The 18,610-nt window shown below is 39.0% G+C and overlaps 1 protein-coding gene across 17 annotated transcripts in view; it reads right to left on the reverse strand.

The window, feature by feature from the left end:
• Window positions 1-18,610, reverse strand: part of nfixb (nuclear factor I/Xb) — a 133,333-nt gene that overhangs the window by 100,008 nt on the left and 14,715 nt on the right. For 15 of the 17 annotated variants that reach the window (XM_057344979.1, XM_057344978.1, XM_057344998.1 and 12 more), the window contains exon 2: window positions 10,849-10,932. In XM_057344979.1, the coding sequence (XP_057200962.1) occupies window positions 10,849-10,932 (84 nt within the window). Of the gene's footprint in view, window positions 1-6,859; window positions 7,087-10,848; window positions 10,933-18,610 lie in introns of those variants that run through there. The other 2 variants (XM_057344989.1, XM_057344990.1) reach the window with 2 other exon arrangements.

Raw genomic sequence — 18,610 nt, forward strand, 5'->3', positions numbered from 1 at the left:
TGCATGAGGGCAAAGACTTTAAAATGAGTGTTTGTAATTGACAAAGGGATGGTACGGGAGAGCAGGAAACAAAGAGAATAGGAGGGACATAGAATGCGTCACTTGTTAAGATTTAGCTAAACCGTTATATCGCGGTAGCTATTAACATGGCAAGACTGTTTTACGTTACATGCGAGAGTGATAAAGCAACATGGAATCGTGATTGAAATTTTTAAGTGCCGTTCGGCGTTGTTCAACCAATCAGAATTGAGAGTCAATGAACTACCCATATATTATAATACACCTACAGGAAAAAAATCACGTTCGTTTTTTCCTAAATCTGCATTTCTGCATGTATTGTGTCAATTCCAGTCCAGTGTTTGTTGAATTTCAACAAAAACAAACCTCAGGAATGATAAAGTCACCCAACAGCAATTTGAAAGAGAGAATGCAAAGATGCATGAAAGTTGTGAAAAAAAATCAGGTTTATTCCATCATATATTCATTTTTAAACAGATTTACTAAAATGCATGTAAAAACATTAGCATTGTGTTGTTTAAACATGAATATTAACTTGTTTTCTTTGTAATATTAAAGATCTGAAAACATTGCATGTTTTTTGTTATTTTGACAAGTTTGTCTCGGTTCAATTTTCTGCAAATCAATGCAAATAAAACATTTTTATATGGAATTTGGGAGAAATATTGTGACGAGTTTACAGAATGAAACAAAACTAATCATATTTTTTAAACACATACCTGTAAATAGTCAACTCAGAAAAATAGAATTAGTTATTAGTTTATTTATACAAATTATTTTTTTATTTACATAAATATAAGAGATATCTTTTTTAAATAAACTACAGACGATTTTGTTACTTAGTTAATAACAGGAGTAAAAGTCTGGGGCAGGCCTATCTGTTTGGCCAAGAAATGGCAGACATGATTAGGACGCCTGTTTAAAAACAAACTATTATTTGGTCAGTTTAATTACTAGCTGCATGGAAATGTTACACTTCACCTTAAAGCATGTTAATAAAAAAAACTGGATCATCTATATTGGGATCAGTGTGTTTGAGATTTGCATCACGCTTGAGTTACAGCTCAACAGGGTCATACAGTTTGACCTCAGGGTGAGTCTCATAATACCGCGGCCTTAAACGTATCGGGCGTTCGAGGTTCAACAAATACAAAGTAAAAACAAAAACAAAGTGATCTCCACAGACAGAGCTGGAGCCAGTGGAGCGCAAAGCCAGAGCGGGAAAATTTGCCTAGCAACACCGCGCGCCCATCCCATGCCAACGCTGGCGTAGCTATCCGCCACAACCATCCCCACCCATAAATCTAACGAACTCCTCGCGGAGGACTCCTAAAAAAAACCATCGTCCTAGAGAGAACGAGAAAACCCGACGGTTTATGGACGCGTTCGGTGAGGACGGTTGTAATTTCGTCCGTCCGCAATGCGCGATGTACGATTTTGTGCGCCTGTTAGTCCATCTGCCAAATCGTTACTATGGGAACTGTTTTGCTGGTTTTCCACCAAAGATGGTTCTGATCGCCTCCAATCGTACACGTTAGCTGACGGCTTATGTGTACGTGAGCTAAATTATGTAATTTGCGTTCGAGTGTGTCTTCCGTTACCATAGCAACAGCACAACATATCAGCAACCACAGAGCCACAGCGGAGCTACGGGCAGTGCCAGGACGCTGCCAGGGCCTAATCCATGCCAAGAGTGACATGAACGAGAGGAAAGGGAGGTGGAGGCAGGCGTACACACACACACACACACACACACACACACGCACACTGGATATCCTCCTATTCTTTTGGCTGGAGACTCCCATGGCAATGGCGGTAGGAATCCATTCTCCATGCATACTGGGACAGCTGTGCAGATAGTGGACGAGAGCCGATTGGTTAGGGCCGTTCTGCATAAAGCTTAAGATAAAAACTACAAGGTAGTTTATACGAGGCGGTATTCCTCCTTGCCAACACGCTTCTGATTCACAGCGGCTTTGGCTCTCCAACCACCTAATATACTGGACGGCAGAATAAAACAGCTCTTCATGGCATTTATTACGTCCATTATGGACTGAGAGTTTGCTCCCGTGTCGGTCTTTCTATAAACCTTGACGCGTTCGTTTAAAAGGTCTTGTTGTATAAAAACCCCCCAAGGAAATGACTTCTGAAAGCACACGTCTATAAGACAACCAAGTGACAGCAATGTTTCAAGAAATCTTGTAATAAAAATGTACAAATGTTATGACTCTACTATAAATGACGTACTATGGAAAAAATACTTTCATTTTCAAAAAACGTCATTTCCAGTCCAAAACAACTAAATGTCAGATGTCAAAACCCTGAAAACATTTCAAAATGATCCCAAATTTATAGTTTACGTTATTAAATAAAAGCAAATAAAACAACCACATAAAAGCGCCGTAAAAGTTATCTACATGACTTATCTATATCCCAAGTCCATTCGTTAAAAAAAGCAAAACATTATCGTACATCTTTAGGAGTCAAGAAATTATAACACACGAGTTATATAAACCACTGTTTGGAAAAGTTTATGGTGCGTTTTTGGAGTTTGACCTCTCCGTTCACCTTCACTGTATGTAAAAGAGAAGACACGTTCCATAACGCCATTAAAAATGTTCAAAACTTCAAAGAGGTTTAAAGCAACCTACTGTAAATAGTGACAAAATTGAAAATTTAATGTCGTGTTTAAAAACGGTCTTAAAAAAATCAAAGAAACAGGTGGACCTCAGAGAAAAAATTTAAACGCTATCAGGGATTTTGATCCCTTTAACAAAGTCTCTGTTTATGGATCCAAATCATCGCTGATCTTACAAAGGGTGAATCGGACCCTTTGACGGTTAGCTAGGGGATACGGCTGTCGCCCGTGAGAATGAATAAGTAAAAGGAACACGGTGTCTCTGTGCCCGTCTGGCATTGTAACCGTCCCTCTCCTCCCCGTGTGCCATGAAACCAGCTGGACTCTGTGCCACTGGACACCTTTAAGCAAACGGGATTCTGGTTTCACCAGCAGACCGCCTGTCACATGAGCGTGCATCGCTGTAACGGCCCTCTGAACTCTACAGAGGTCCCGTCCGTACATAAACCTTTGAACTCCGGCAGGCGTTATATTTATGAATCGCCGAACAATCGCGTATTATATTTAGACGGGTATCTTTAGGGTCGTGCGGTGATTTATCTGTAACTATCCGAAAAATATTTTGTACGATTATTCGAAACATTTTTGATTTTTAAAGCTAACTTGAAATTCTGATAAGCCTAGCGTGAGATCTGAGGTATTTCATCGTCTGGTCAAGCCATCAGACCACATTTGTTATAAAAACTTGTATATAAAAGTGGAACTTCACTACCCACAATCCTGCAGAAAATAATCCAACCAATCAGAGAAACAAAGAAAATCCAATATCGAAAAATGAGCTGCAGGAATAAAAATAAATAAATTAGCTTTTGATCATTTTTGCAATGCTTAATGGGACTGTAGTCAATTCCTTTAATAAAGACATTAAGTGTCTCTTTGTCCAATTTTGGAAAAAATTGCTTCACCTTAAACCTTTTTTTGAAAATGTTTTTGTGCCTGGAATAACTGGTAAAATAACTAAGCAAAAACGTTCTAGTATATAGATCAGGACAGCATATAGCTTAACATTTGTCCATTTTTATATTAACGGCATTGACTGATGCCCCAAGATATTTTATATTAAAGCAACATTTTGTTGGCCATCAACCACCCTGCTATCATCTACTGCAAAAGTCAAGTGACAGCCGTAAGGCGTGATGAAATGTGCGGTAGGCCAGACAGCACGGCTTGGATCATGCTTTATCGGTTACGTACACCACATACTTTGAAGTGGTCTGTTAACATTTGTGTCTAAGCTGAAGGCACATCTACGCACTTATCCACAAATACACTAAGCATATTATATGTCCTATTAAAACATTGGTTCAGTACAGGAAAAAATGAACAACGCTGATCAAACATACTCATATGCACGCAGTGTAGTTAGAATGGTATTGAATCTAGAAAGTTGAAATATCCAAGAGCGAATGTGAATCGTACGCTCATTCAGGCTTCAAAAAGGCAGGTGTGACCCTGCAGCTGTACGTGATCATCTCTCTCTCGCTCTCTCACACACCACACACACACACTTTAAATATACAAAACACAAGTACATAATTAGATATAATTTTTTATGTTAACCCTCATTTTCAAGAGGAAGCAAATTGACTTAATTCAAAATGACCTTGAAAGGCCTGTAACATTTCTTTGCAACATAAGAGAAACTGAGAAGACTGAGTTATAGTTATTAAAATGAAAATAAAACACTTTATCACCACAACTATACTTTAACCTGTCAGACAGCCAAAACAAAATTTAGTATGTTTTTCTTTTGCTATAGCAAATAATAAATTAAACTCCTAATTTTGACGTATTTACTGAATTCTATTCAAGAAAAATGCAAAGGCGTCTGAGAAGTCTACTTTATAACGCACTCTTTATATACGCGTTAAGTGACTTATTACCTTTTGATTCACATTAAATGACATTATTAGTCTTCCAGGCCTGCTTTATTTATTAACAGTTATCAAACGAGCCAAAATGTGAATCAGCCACGAGCCTCGCTCAAACACACTCGCTCTCTCTTCTCCAGGCACTAAAACTTTCCATACGCACAACTTAAAAACTGCTTTTTAAACATACTTCTGACCATAACTGACGAATATGGATGCTCATATATTTATAATGTACATGAACAGAAAAACCAAAGAATCGTGAGCTGCCGTTTTCCAGATAAGAAAGATTCTGCATCCACTCCAAATCTTTAATCCGGCCAAAAAAAGCTTAAAGTCATCCTCTAATATGTTAATATAGCATATTGGCTTTTCCAGTTGCGACTGACCCGCCGGCGTTGTTTTCACTGGAGCAGACGCAGGTACGGTTCAGTGCTACATAAACAGAAAAATATGCAGATTTCAGACCCAAGAGATAACTCGGTTTCAATCTACCTACTAAAAAAAAACATCTATGCTACACCAAGAAAGCAATTTACGGTCAAGTGCACATATCACATGCAACACAAAATTACAGAAAAACTCATGTAATAAACCCCCCTTTAGGTTGTGAGGAAACATGTTTTTAGACTCAACGTGTCTATAAGGAAACAGAATAATTTCATGTTCAAATTGCACCACGTCAAATCAATGAAAGAACACACATGTTCACACAGCAACTGTTGTATTTTAAATGGGAAACAGGCCGCAACTCGCATGCACAGAGGAAAACACACACGCTCCGTTTCTGCAAGCATGCGTTGGAGGCATGAAAGTAAAAGTGTTTTACTTGAAGCGCTATAAAACTCGGGAATGAATTACACATGACACATGCCGTGCAAGCCAAGTGTCCACTATAGCAGAAATATAAACAAGCCCGTCGTCTGAAAGAAAGAGTGCTTGAACTAAAAACTTTGAGGAACAATGGTGAATAATGGCTACTATTACTAAAGACAAAGGATCCCAAGAAACAGACGAAAAAAGAAGCCGTCAGCTCGCTTCAAATGTAAACTACGAGTTTAAACAGGAGTAATTTGTTCATAGACTTTGTTTACAGCGGGATTACAAAGACTAAGTTTTAAACACCTGTTTGGATAGCTGTTGTGTGCGTTACACAACACCGTTAATTCATGTTGGTCTTTTACAGAATACATGCACAATCCTGCATTGTAAGCATAAACAGCTTGTAATAAAATTGTTGCATTCTTGTCATTCTAAAATATAGTTTAGAAGAAAGATAAAATAACCTCGATCGAGCACATCTATGCCAAAGAAGCTGTTTTAAAATGCAGAAACAGAAGAGGTTAAAAATAACTTGAATAATATGGTCATTTTACAGAAATCCATAAATGTCTGGTGTCATTAAAGACATAATACAGTAAAGGGAAGAAAAAAATCACCGAATTGTGCGGTACAAGATTCTTGCACATAAGACACTGCAAAAAGAAAAGAAAGTTTCAATATAATTTTGCTTTTAAAATAACAGCCGAAATGCACAGACAACAGCTGCAGTGTTGCAATCTAAACATTACATTTATATCAATAAATGCCAAGACTGTTTGTGGCCGTACAAGCACAAAAATTCCTAACTGAAGACCTTCCTGTTAAAGAAATGCCATGGTGCACTGACGTCATTTTGCAAATCAAGTTCTATATAAACACAGATGCTCCACTATATGGTTCTCGTGTAAAGTTTAAATATTTGAGACATTTTGTCCAGGTGCACTAAAACAAAGTTACAAACACAAGAACGTCTAGTAACATCGTAAAAACAAATATTCCGTTTCATATGCACAAAACTGCATTTAAAATGTCACACACACGCATTTGTTTTTAAACGAAAAGAGTGGCGTTCTGTGGGACAACGTTTACGGCCCCTCACGTCTCCAAAAAGATTTCAGCGTTTGTTATCGCGGGGCGTTCTGAACACGCCAAACCTACACATGAAACTCTGGGTTTGTTCATTCCAGTACGCGCCTTACAATCTCCCCAAGTCTTGATCTTGATCTTTCGACAAAACCGACATGTAACTCTAAACTTGCAGTCCAAAGTTCATCTATCCGCGCACTCCTCCTCTTCTGCCCTCCTTTTATATTAAATGGATTTCCAGCGAAGCGCCATTTTCTGCCCGAACCATGCGCAATGAAACGCGCACAGACGTTCAGCTGGAGTCGTGCCACCAAACGTGGAAAAGCGCACAAGACAAGTACGACTGAAACACTCGCAAAGTTCAGTGGACTGTTGAGAAAAGCACATAATGCGCGGTAAGACAGAAGGATAAGGAAGGCTTTACCTGTGTGAGGCAGTATGGAGAGTACATGCTTATTTTGGAGGCGCGTTATTGAATGGAAGTGTTTCTCTGCGCTGCGGCATCGCCGTGCCCGCTCGCTCACTCCATGCTGTTGTAACTCCGCCTAAAGCGCCTGAAAGTGAAAGCTTGCACAAAGTTTGACGAAGAGAAAAACTTTCCCTCCCTCTGTGTGTGTGTGTCTCTCTCTCTCGCTGTCTCTCTCTCCCTCTCTGACTGAACAAACGTCTTATCAGAGTGTCAGATGCGCCTGCATGAGTCACACGACTTGAGATTTGAGTGTAAATCCGTGTGTGGCTGCTACTATACGAACTCGAACCAAGGTATGGTTTTTACAGTGAGCGTAGTATAGTATAGCACAGAATACTATAATACAATATAGTGTTATGTAGTATACACAGTTTTGTGTGCAGTTATATTCTTATGAAGTATTTTTACCTATTTATAGTTTTACAGAATATATTTTGTTGGTGTGACCTACTCAGGTTTTTCCTTAAATCCTTTTTTTGACAAGAAAATGCGAAAACAAATACTAACAACTTCTAATTTAGATGCACGGGTGACCTAGAAAAAGTGCATGTGTATGCACATGCGTGTAACCAAAAGTAAACAAAAGGTTTGTAACCCAAATCCAAAGTCTTACTTTCATGAACAATAAAGATTTGAACTGCCCTTAATGAGACTATGGTCTTGAAAATATCAAATTAAATTGAAGTTAAATGAAATGTCATGTCATTTCTGTTCTTGTTGAAAAAGATGGATATTTATGCACATTTTGTTAAATAATATCAATATACAGTATATGCAAGCGTACAAGTCGAGCATGATTATTCGGATGTGTATTTTGCAAATTTGTACTATGGTATTTGTTAGGTATGTGCAATGGCACAGAGGCACGAAACAAATCAACTACTCACACAAAATATCGAAACGCATATTTTTTTTAAATAGCCGTAATAATGTAAATCTAATACCAACTAATCTAAAAATCGAGTCACATAAGAAACGGACACAACTATGTAGGTGAAAACACAGAACTGGACTGCAGCACAAACACGCACAGTAGTGACGACAGACTTTTCACAAATGTGAAAAGACTAAACGTTAAGAAAAGAACGGGCGGCGAGTGGAGGTAAACGTTTCGGAGCGGGTCCCTGGGTGGGGATTTCTGGTTGTGGGTGAAGTCATTGAGCAAAACTAGAGCTGAAGGTTGGATGTGCCGCTGGAGGCCGGGAGATTTATGAGGACCCGCTGTCTGTGCAGCTTCACCACAAGCCACTGCAGAGAAACAAAGAGAGAAGCCTCCACTCCGTGGCCAATTCCATCCGTTTGCCAAGAGATCCAGAGAGCGAGAGAGCAGGAGATGAAGGGAAAGTGAACAGCAGAAGAGTGAAACGCATGTCACCCTCAGTTACCTTATATGACCCTTGACCTGTCGTGAGTCGTGTGCATGTGACCGCCGACAAATACCTTCTCATCTTAAGATGGATCAAAGGGGCACTCAGACATTTCTTTGCCTTACATACAAGTTTTATACATAAAGTTTTTAAGGTTAACTAAGGCATTTAACATTATGTATTCATTAGATAAATACTTATGTTAGAGTGGTTTGTCTTGTTGGTCCAGATACTTTCTGTTACAAACTAAATAAATTATGACTGATTTCAATCTGCGCATTTTTACAATTACAATAAATGACTGAATGCATCTTTAACATGTATCGGCACTTAGATTTTGGGTAAAATGTATACAAGGAAAAGTTTAATGTTCAGGTGCAGTGACTTCTATAGCTTTTTTGCCGTGTGACAAAAAACTCAAATATTACATACAATAAACTCATACGAACTCATGTAAAATGCATAGATAAGAATTGTACTAAAAGAATTAGAAAAATAGTTTTAAATGAACACTGAGAAAGATACAGGTATTTGGAAGAAACAGTTCTTGCCACCATTGACTACCATAGAGGAAAAATTACTTTATACATTTCTTTGTTCTGTTGAACACAAAAGAAGATATTTTGAAGAATGTAGGAAAGCAAACAGTTCTGGGGCACGTTTGACTACCACTGTCATTTTTCCTACCATCTAGGATGAACTGTTTGGTTACAAGTAGGGATGCACAATAAATTATCGGCCGTATCGGATGATAATAAAATTTAGGCCGATATATTCCTCTGGTTGAAGCACTTCAGCTGAGCGCTGCTCACAGTTAAAATCCAGTACGGCACTGTCATTCTGTCATGATCATTCACTGCTATTAGCAAAACATTGTTGATTTATTATGTAGATATTTATGAATGTGTAAATTATAGGAACAAAAGCATATTGTTTGAAGCCGACTGCTGTCTGAATGCTTTCTGTCTTGAGACCTGTTAGACTCGTGGCTGTTGAGAACACCTTTCTGGGTTGCTCTGGAAGAGCATCTTTAATTAGTTTATTAAATAAACATTACACCAGAAACGTTTCAAAGTTAAAGAATAATTTTCAGTCTCAGAAAATGTTAGATACTAACTGTATATCGGCCAATATATCGGTTATCGGCTTCCAATGTTCAATAATGATCGGTTATCGTTATCGGCCAAAATGTACATATTGGTGCATCCCGTGTTACAAGCTTTTTCAAATATCGTTCTCTGTGTTCAACACAACAAAGAAATTTATAGTAAATGATGACAGAATTTGTATTTTTTTGAACTGTTACTTAAACAAATATCACTATTAAATGTTTTTTTATATTTGTTAGTTCACGTCAGTTGACGCATTTTCAGCGCATTCAATCCTAAACTGTCCACAAGTGCACGAAAGCAGGTGTTCGCCATGTTTTGGGATTTTCCTACTCAAATCCACACCTTTGCACTGAAATGCCACAAAACCAGTTCAAAGCCATGAAGTGGTGAGACGAGGTTTCTCCAAACCCCCAAAAACTTCATACAAAACGCGATAGCTCGTGTAGCACCTCTCAAGATGTGCCCCACATTTAGTGGTTTGAGTGGGTACAGTCTACCAAACTAACACATGACAGAACCACAGACCAGGACCAAATAAAAAGTTGCTGAATATGCTTTATGCAGAGCATTACAGTTATATTTACCTCTTCAAAGATATACATTTAAAGATTTATCAGAATACATTTTACAAGCACGTGTGTTTTCTGCAACCGGTCCACGTTGGCATGTGTCTGGCATTTTTCCCACTTGAAACCACTGATCCAGTTTCAAGTTAATAATCTAAATACTAATTCATCAACTACTTGGACATCCTAACAAAATGCCTTTAGCTCATGCATCAGCGTGAATTATGAATATTATTCTCTCCGCAAATTTTAAAAAGGAAAATTTACTGCTGCGCGAAAATACAGCAAGGTCTCTAAATTAGGCTGAAGGATGCCACAGGACGACACATTCCTGATATCCAACAAGGCAATATTTTACGCCTCACCCTCCTCCCAAACTTTTCCTCACGTTTCCTCATTTTCCCTCCATTTCTGAGGCAGCCCGGACTTTTTCCAAAACGTTGGCGAAAGTGAAAAGGAGGGGAAGAAGAGCGGCTCCCGGGTCATTAACGGGTCTCATTTCCAGCCATCCGCAAAACTCCCCTTCCTATATGTCCGTCTCGAACCCACCCTTCTGTTTTTATTGCCGTTTTATTTCACTCCCATCGCTGTAAATCCAGCGCGCTCGCCGGGTGGAATTTTAAAAGCTGCACTTCTTTCAGCGGCGCTGTGTTTTTTCTTCGCCCTCCCTCCCCTTCGATCTTACCCTCAAGTATACTTCTCATTTTATAGAAGTACGCACGTTGTAATTTTCATTTCCCACAAGAAAACTGCACTCCGCCGAAGACAATATTCCCTTTTATCGCGCACGTGCGAACGCGCATATGGAAATAATAACCGTGTTTACGTTTTGCAGTTGAGAATAATTACTGGCGACTCAAAAACTTAGATCTGGAATACTGCGTCAAAGAGAGACGTACCCTGTACGAGTCGGATACGACGAAGCACTCCGGTATCCCAGGACCTCTGGACGGATCTTCATTCACCAGGAACGGTTCGGTAGCCTGAAACACAACAAAACCTTATAATTACAACAAAGTTGGAACACCGTGATGTCATAAGACGACGTCATGCGTTACACAAAGTTTAACAGTGGGTTTTTATTTCCGTTTAAAAACAGTCATGGGTTTTATTTCTGAGGAATACACACATAAAGATCAAATGGACTGCGTGTCACGTTGGATCTGCCAAAATGCATAAAACGTAATTGTAAAAGGGTTGTTTTTTTCAAGAAAGTTGTGGATTATGCACCATAATCAACCTCACGTGCTCGAGCTCAGACCTCACATCATAGCTTCCCAAGCCCAGCGTCACCTTTATTAAAACCAGTTTTTCCTCCACAACCTGGCAACCGAATAGCAACACACTAACAACCGTCCAGCACACCTTAGCAACCACCCACCGCACCCCAGCATCTGAGCTTTGCACAGGCGAGCACAATCACAACTCATAGAAGTCTCCTATAACCGTTCTGAACGCATCTCCCGGACGAACGCGGTGTCGTCCGTTTGCTCGCCGCGGCCTTTAATCAGACTCAGCAGGTCTCGCTTTAGGCTCAATGCCGCTCGGCGTGCCGTGCACAGTACGACCAGGACTCCTAACCGGTTCTCGTTCACACTCGCTGACCGTCCGTTATATCCGTGACTTATTCAGCACAAACCTCTCACACAGAGACGCTTTCTCCCTACACGGACGCCGGGGTGGTTTGTTTTTTCTCCAAGTGTTGTGTCCATTCATCCCCCTTCATTTGTATGCCGGGGGGGTGCGCTGACTGCGTCTGCACAACTGAATGAGCCCCATTCCAGTTTATCCATTAGTGGGATAATGTTGAATCTCACAGCAAAGCTGAGGGGGCAAAAGCGAGGTCTGCATTGTGAAGCTTTTTTTTTGTTGAGTAAACGGCGATTAAATGGTTTGCAAAGGCCCGGACATTTTAGGGCTCTGATCTTCCACGAGACTTAATGGAGTTTAATTTATTTGAATGCATTTTCTATAAATGCATAAAGTGCGTCGATTGTGGAATTGCATGAGAAATATTTAAGTGTGAGCGCACTTCAAAACCTTGTTGAGATCTCTTGAGGTCTTTTTTTCTCTCCAGAGAAAGATCTGGAAAGCAGAAGACTTCTTTTTCATTAAAGAGATCTCATTTGTGATACTTCAGCTCTTCCCTATACGAGACCTCCCTTGACGTCTGAAGACACATGGGCCGGAAAAATGAGGCGAAGAAAATTCCTGTTGTCCTTTGCAATTAGATATACATACTTTATGTTGATGTGGTTCAAATGTGCTGCGAACATTCCACAGATTAAACAGCTCTCCAAAATGCACTCTTGTAAAAATACATGCAGCACTGAAATAACAGACGCATAGATGTGTGTGCGTACACACGCACACACACACACACTCTATAATAGATCCCAGACACTGGCTAACCAAAATGTGGCTGCATCACTAGCTATTCATATCCACTGCAATGAAAAGTTACATACCCTCTCTCTCTCTCACACACACACACACACACACACACACACACACAAACGTCAAAGTCCATAAGTCAAAGGGCTTAAAGGACCATTGTGTGATTTTTAGTGGCATCTAGCAGTGAGGTTGTGAATTGCAACCAATGCCTCACTAGTATACTTTAGTATTTACTATAGTAAGGTTCAAATACACAAGTACACAAGAATTTAACTGCAGTTTACTGAAGTAAATACTATACTACAGTATTTTTATGGAGAAATGTATTTACTACTGTATAGTTACGCATTGAAAATACAGAATTCAGAAAAAATAAAAAGGTAAAAACTAATTTGGGAAAAACTAAAAACTATATGGCCTTAATTTATCCATTTGTATAACGCTAATGTCCTTTTTCAGTTACCTGTCTATTTACGTGATGACCTGCACTTTTTTTAAAGGGGTCATATGTCACGGCTAAAACGAATATTATCATTCGTTTTAGATGTAATGCGATGTGTATACACGATTTAAGGTTCAAAAACGCTTTATTTTCCACATACCGTGCATGTTTGTATCTCCTCTTTGCTCCGCCTCTCTGAAACGCTCAGATTTTAAAAACACGTATTCGCGCCATATGACCCCTTTAAAGATGATAACAGGCGTATACTTGTGCTACCACTGTTTGGCCTGTGCTACAAAACTTTAAACCCTTGTAGCACCGGTGCTATGTGCAAAAAAAGTTAACGTACAGCCCTGGTCAATGACTTGTCTGGTTGTTACCTTCAGAATGTATCGTGACAAAACGTGCTTAAAAACAAACATTTAGTCATGGGATGCAAAATAAACATATTTTTACATTGTTGGAAGAAACTGTGAGTGATTCTTGTGCAAAGTTGGCGACACTATGCGAGACTGCTGATTGCTAAGCTATTCGAAAGATTTATACGTAGCGTTTCTTCGAATTCATAACCTAAAAGGGATAGTCACCCCAAAATGAATTTGATTACCCTCAAGCTGTTCCAAACCAAACCTGTATACATTTCTTTATGTTGAACCCAAAAGAAGATATTTTGAAGAATGTGGGAAACCACAGACTACGAAAGGTTGCCTTTAAGGATGAGCAAACCAACACACAATAATTTTTTTGTCTGTATTATAGAGTACAGAAGCACGTGTCATTTACATTTATTTAGTTTGTTTATTTCATGTAAATTGTTTTTCTCAGCTGCATTACTGTATACTGTATTTGTCAACTGCATATTGTCACATGGGAAAATCCTTGTTTATTTATGCCCTTCAAGTCTTTTCAAATAAAAGACGGGCAGCAGTAAACAAAGAGATGGATGAGTGAATCTCTCTCTCTCTCTTCCGCCTGGTTGGCCATCACACTTTAAAGTATCATGTTTTTTTTTGGAGTCTACGCATTGTTTTGATGTTTTCCCCTATGAACTGTCCTCCTTCCCTTGCTGTGGATGTTTATGGAGCACGGTATCAATTAAATATGCCACCCTTTTCTATATATAAGGAGCATATGCCAGATCCATATGGCCGGCCCGGAGCGAAAGCAGTCCCTGGGCCTTTCGTCATTAACTCTTGAGTATCAATAGAAACCTATTTAGAAGCAAGCAATGAACGACGGCCATATTCATTATGTTCGCTGATAGAAAGTTATGGATTGGTTATGGTTATTTCACATTTGCACATTTGCACAATGGGGTTCTCAAAGCTAGACTGCTATGAAATCTGGCATTATCACATAATAACATATAATGTGAGATCTACTGTACGTCTGTTAATTTTGCAAATAACTATAGAGAAAAAAATCTGGTTTAACAAAATATGACATTGAGACTAAAGATTCAATCGAAACAAACATTTGATAAAATAAAGTATAAAATATAACACCATACGTGCGTCCGAAATCACCTACTTACATACTATATAGTAGGCGAAAATGAGTATGAGTCACGAGTAGTATGTCCGAAACCTCAGTATGCACAAAACAGTCAGCGAGAAATACACGGATGGTCTACTGCTTCCGCCGAGTTTTGAGAATGTGCATCAGATGGACACTTCTCTATCCCATGATGCCACGGGAGCAGAGCAAAGGTCAAATTTCGAAAGTGAATCAAATAAAAATAACGGAAAACCTCAAAGCGGGTATCTGTTTTTTAAATGCAAGTACAGATTAATTAATTTCTCGTGAATAAATAATGTTTGTACTGACGCCTAGGTACAGGTTGCTGTTAATACGTGTTATTACACGACACGGCTCGTTGGAATGCTTGATTCTGATTGGCCATTCGCAACATTTGCAGGTTCGTTATTCCCAGATAACAACCTCTCAAAACTAATAACACACGGTAACCCAGATGCAGCAAATCATTAATCAAAATTATTTTTTGACAAATTAAATATAAATATGCCTTTTAATAACATATATGACATTATATTTACAAATGATTAAACCTAATTGCCTATTCGTGACATCTGAACGTCATTTCTTACCTTAAAACCGCAAGTAAACACCTTTTCTGCATTCGGTAAAAATGGCCTAATAAAATATTTCAAATTCACATTTAATGTCCAGTTTTTTTCTCATGTGGCAAGTGGCTGTGTAAGCGGGATAATGTACAAGCAGCCGGCTGTTATCGTGAAATAACACTGATCACACATCGGTGGTTATTTCTGCGATAACAACCGGCTGCCTGTACGTTATCCCTTACATAGGTCAAAGAGCATGCGGGTCACATGACAATAAAACATGGCGGATGCAGTACGTCCAAAATCTATTCATACTACCCCCACACATACTATATAGAACGTACTGTTTTAACGGTCGATAGGCACGTACTTCATTCAAATCAGTACGTATTGTCATAGTATGCGATTTCGGCCGCAGAGTATGATTCTAGGCTGTTGGGTGTGGTTGCCATGGCATTGCTATGAGGTTGCTAAAGGCTAAAATACACTACAAGACTTTTGCCCAGATTTTCAGTCTGGACCATAGACTGTATAAAATATGGACGTAGTGTCCATGACGTCACCCGTAGGTTTGTGAAGAGTAAAAATGAAGCCTAAAGTAGGCGGAGCCGGTCGTCGCCATCTTGGCATCGCGTCACTCCCGGATAATCGTAAATGGGCAAAGAGGCAGGACATGGTTGGAGCTGAGGCACCCGGTTGGCTGAAACCACTTGTCACTCAAGTGGCCACGCAACTATTTTGCAGAATTTTAAGGCTTAATATAAGTTATACGGGTGAGTTATAAAAAAATCACCCTCCTCACAGTTGTCATGAAGGGTAAAATTACCTATATAGACCAAAATAATTTTCTGTACCAGGCTGTAAACATGTTTTTTTGTGCAGTAAAGTTGTCCATTTTAACATTCTGCTCTGTTTTGGAGCCAGCCTCTAGCGGCCAATCGATGAATTGCAGTTTTAGTCACTTCCATTTGGTTTCACGAGAGAGACCGGAAGATTTCCCCATGGTCTGGACTTGTTGCAGAAAGTCTGTGCCAGTCTGCAGATTTGATCAGTTAGTGTGTTTCTATCTGAATCTTTCAAAAGGTCTGCAAGTGTATGATGTCTAGTTTTTTAAAAATCTGTTCAGATTTTAAAAGTCTTGTAGTGTGTTCCAGCCATAAGATGTTCCTGGTTGTTTTGGATTTGTTGCTCTAGGACTGCTATGTGTTCTAGGTGGTTGCTAGATGTTTTTACTGGCCCAACCTCAAATTCGCAGTTGTTTCTCCTGGACAGGCGATTTAAACAGAGCAAACAGAGGCTTGCTAATGTCCTCAGATGTTTTATCTCAGAAAAAAACTCTCACATCTGTCTCCTTCAGCTTCAGAAATTATCTCAAACTTTGCAAATTTGCCAAGACAGATTTGAAAATGAGCTCTCAAATGACCAGAATTATGCTGTTCCATTGTCTAACTCACGTCTATTTTAATTCTCCCCAAAAAGCAACATAAATGAACTGAGTACTCAACATCACAATGTTTTCCAATGTTCTCCTATCCCAGTCTAACATTAAGCTATTTCTCGTCTGGGTTTCTGGAAAAGGCCAAAAACTGCATGGCCGTTCAAAGACTTCAAAAAAGATTTACCTTCTACATTAATACAAATCTTCAACAACTCACAACAGAAATGATAATTACAGCGCATCTGACCTCTTATGTCCTCGCAGATAAGAGAAACTGACTGCCGACAGAACGTCGACAGAACTTTCAGCCCTCGACAAACCCAGGTAACACAGCGAACACATCAAAGCCGGGGAGGGAGGGAGGGGAAATTGTTTTTAAAAGCGATGAGGGGAATAAAATATATGAAAGCAGAAATGTATGCCGTGTGAACGTGTGCCAGGGCACTTCAGGGAGAAATGCTGGAAAAATGCGATATTTCATACCTCCATCTCCAGAGGAGCAGCCGAGACGTAAACGAGCAGAGAACGAGCGCAATAATGAACCTTTGGGGTGAGGGGGGGGTTAAATTGACTATTGTTTGGGCGCTAAACATTGATTCTGTCACACTGGCACACCATGCTCTGAATATGGGCTATTTTACAAAATAAATTGCTTTACAAAATACAGAATAAAAGATAATATTTGATTTTAAAGACAAAATATTGGGACGACGTAACAAACTAGATATGAGTCCTAGGTATTCATTAAAGCTAAGTGGTTGTCAGGGCGTTGCTACGCAATGATTAAGCTGTAGCAAAACTATGTAAAACTAATTATACTCCAAAGGTTAAGAGGGCGTATCTCCATCCGCTCCCTAGTGAACCAATATTTTGTATACGGGTAGTTGACAAATAAACCGTCCTATGTGTCCTATGGTGTGACAGCAAAAATGTACAAAAAAATTAACAATGAAGAAAAGTCTCTATATTATAAAATGTACAGTACCTGTTATGTAAAGGTCTATCTTTTCAATTGTTGCCACATTTCATAATGTTAGCTAGTGCAATTTTAGCTAAACGGTTTTAAAAAAGTCACGTGATTTCGGGGTTATTGAACCTAGGATGCATCGATACTCCTGGTTTTTGAGTTGCACTGTGTGGATGTTTAGGGAAGAAATGTTCGAGTGCACTGGAAAGATTTTGCGATTGAGACAGCCCTTAAAATGTTGGAATCGGTGTCCAGACGATCAAACAAGGAAACTGCAATGAAAAAATTCAACCTTTAAACTTCAGTTCAAAAGTTAAAATATTTAAGTAAAATCAAATTGGCTTTACAGGTCTCTTAATTTAAAGTAAATTATAAAACGGTCAGTTCTGGTCCTTGATTCTGATTGGCTGAGCGGAGTTCTAAGCCGTTATAAAATACCACAATATATAACGGCTGACCGCACCACATAGCCTAAATATCATTTTATTTACTTTATTTTATGAAACCTTGCCAAGCATATGGAATAACCGTTTTATAAAAGCAATAAGCCCCGCAAAGCAGTGGGTTACAGTGCATTTTATAACAGCTACGGGGTTTTACAACGCCCTTAGCTGTTATAAAATGCACTGTAACCCACTGCTTCTTGGGGCTTATTGCTTTATTAAACTGACTTTAACATTCTAGTTTAACCAATATTAACCAAATGCATTTTTTAAGTCAGTTCAATAGCATTTAAATTCAAGTGACCTGCAAAGCTAGTTTGCTTTAATTTAAACTTTTTTGAAGTTGAAACAGGTAACATTTTTACAGTGCGACTGAGATGCACCCATAAGGATTAGAAATCTGTTTCAAATTATAAGACAACATTAGCTGGTATTATTATTGTCTATAATTATAAAGTATTTGTTTATAAGGTATGTATGGAAAATAGTGTAATGTTAGATGGGCCTACCGCCCATCTAATGGATGGCCGCAGTACACAGCCATCCTGAGAGTAAACATGCTGTTTAGACGGTAAAACTGGCGAATGTGACAACATAATGATAATCAGACCTTCATAAAGATCACCGCATTTATCACATCAATGGCCTGCAAGAGGAGAAAAAGTGAAAAGTACAACCAGTTAATGAGGGACATCTGTGTCAAATGACTTGATCATAATTGTGATGGGTCATAAGATGAAGTCCAGTTGACAGGTGAACTTACACAACACCACCACAGGGGGCACTAACACATGCCCCACTGGCATTTCACTTTAGCTTTCGGTAAAACATACATACACAGATATGGCATCTGATTACTCATTTATTCACCCTCGTGTCATTCAAAATCT

Source organism: Triplophysa rosa, linkage group LG11, assembly GCF_024868665.1.
Source record: "Triplophysa rosa linkage group LG11, Trosa_1v2, whole genome shotgun sequence".
NCBI classification, from domain to species: Eukaryota; Metazoa; Chordata; class Actinopteri; order Cypriniformes; family Nemacheilidae; genus Triplophysa; species Triplophysa rosa.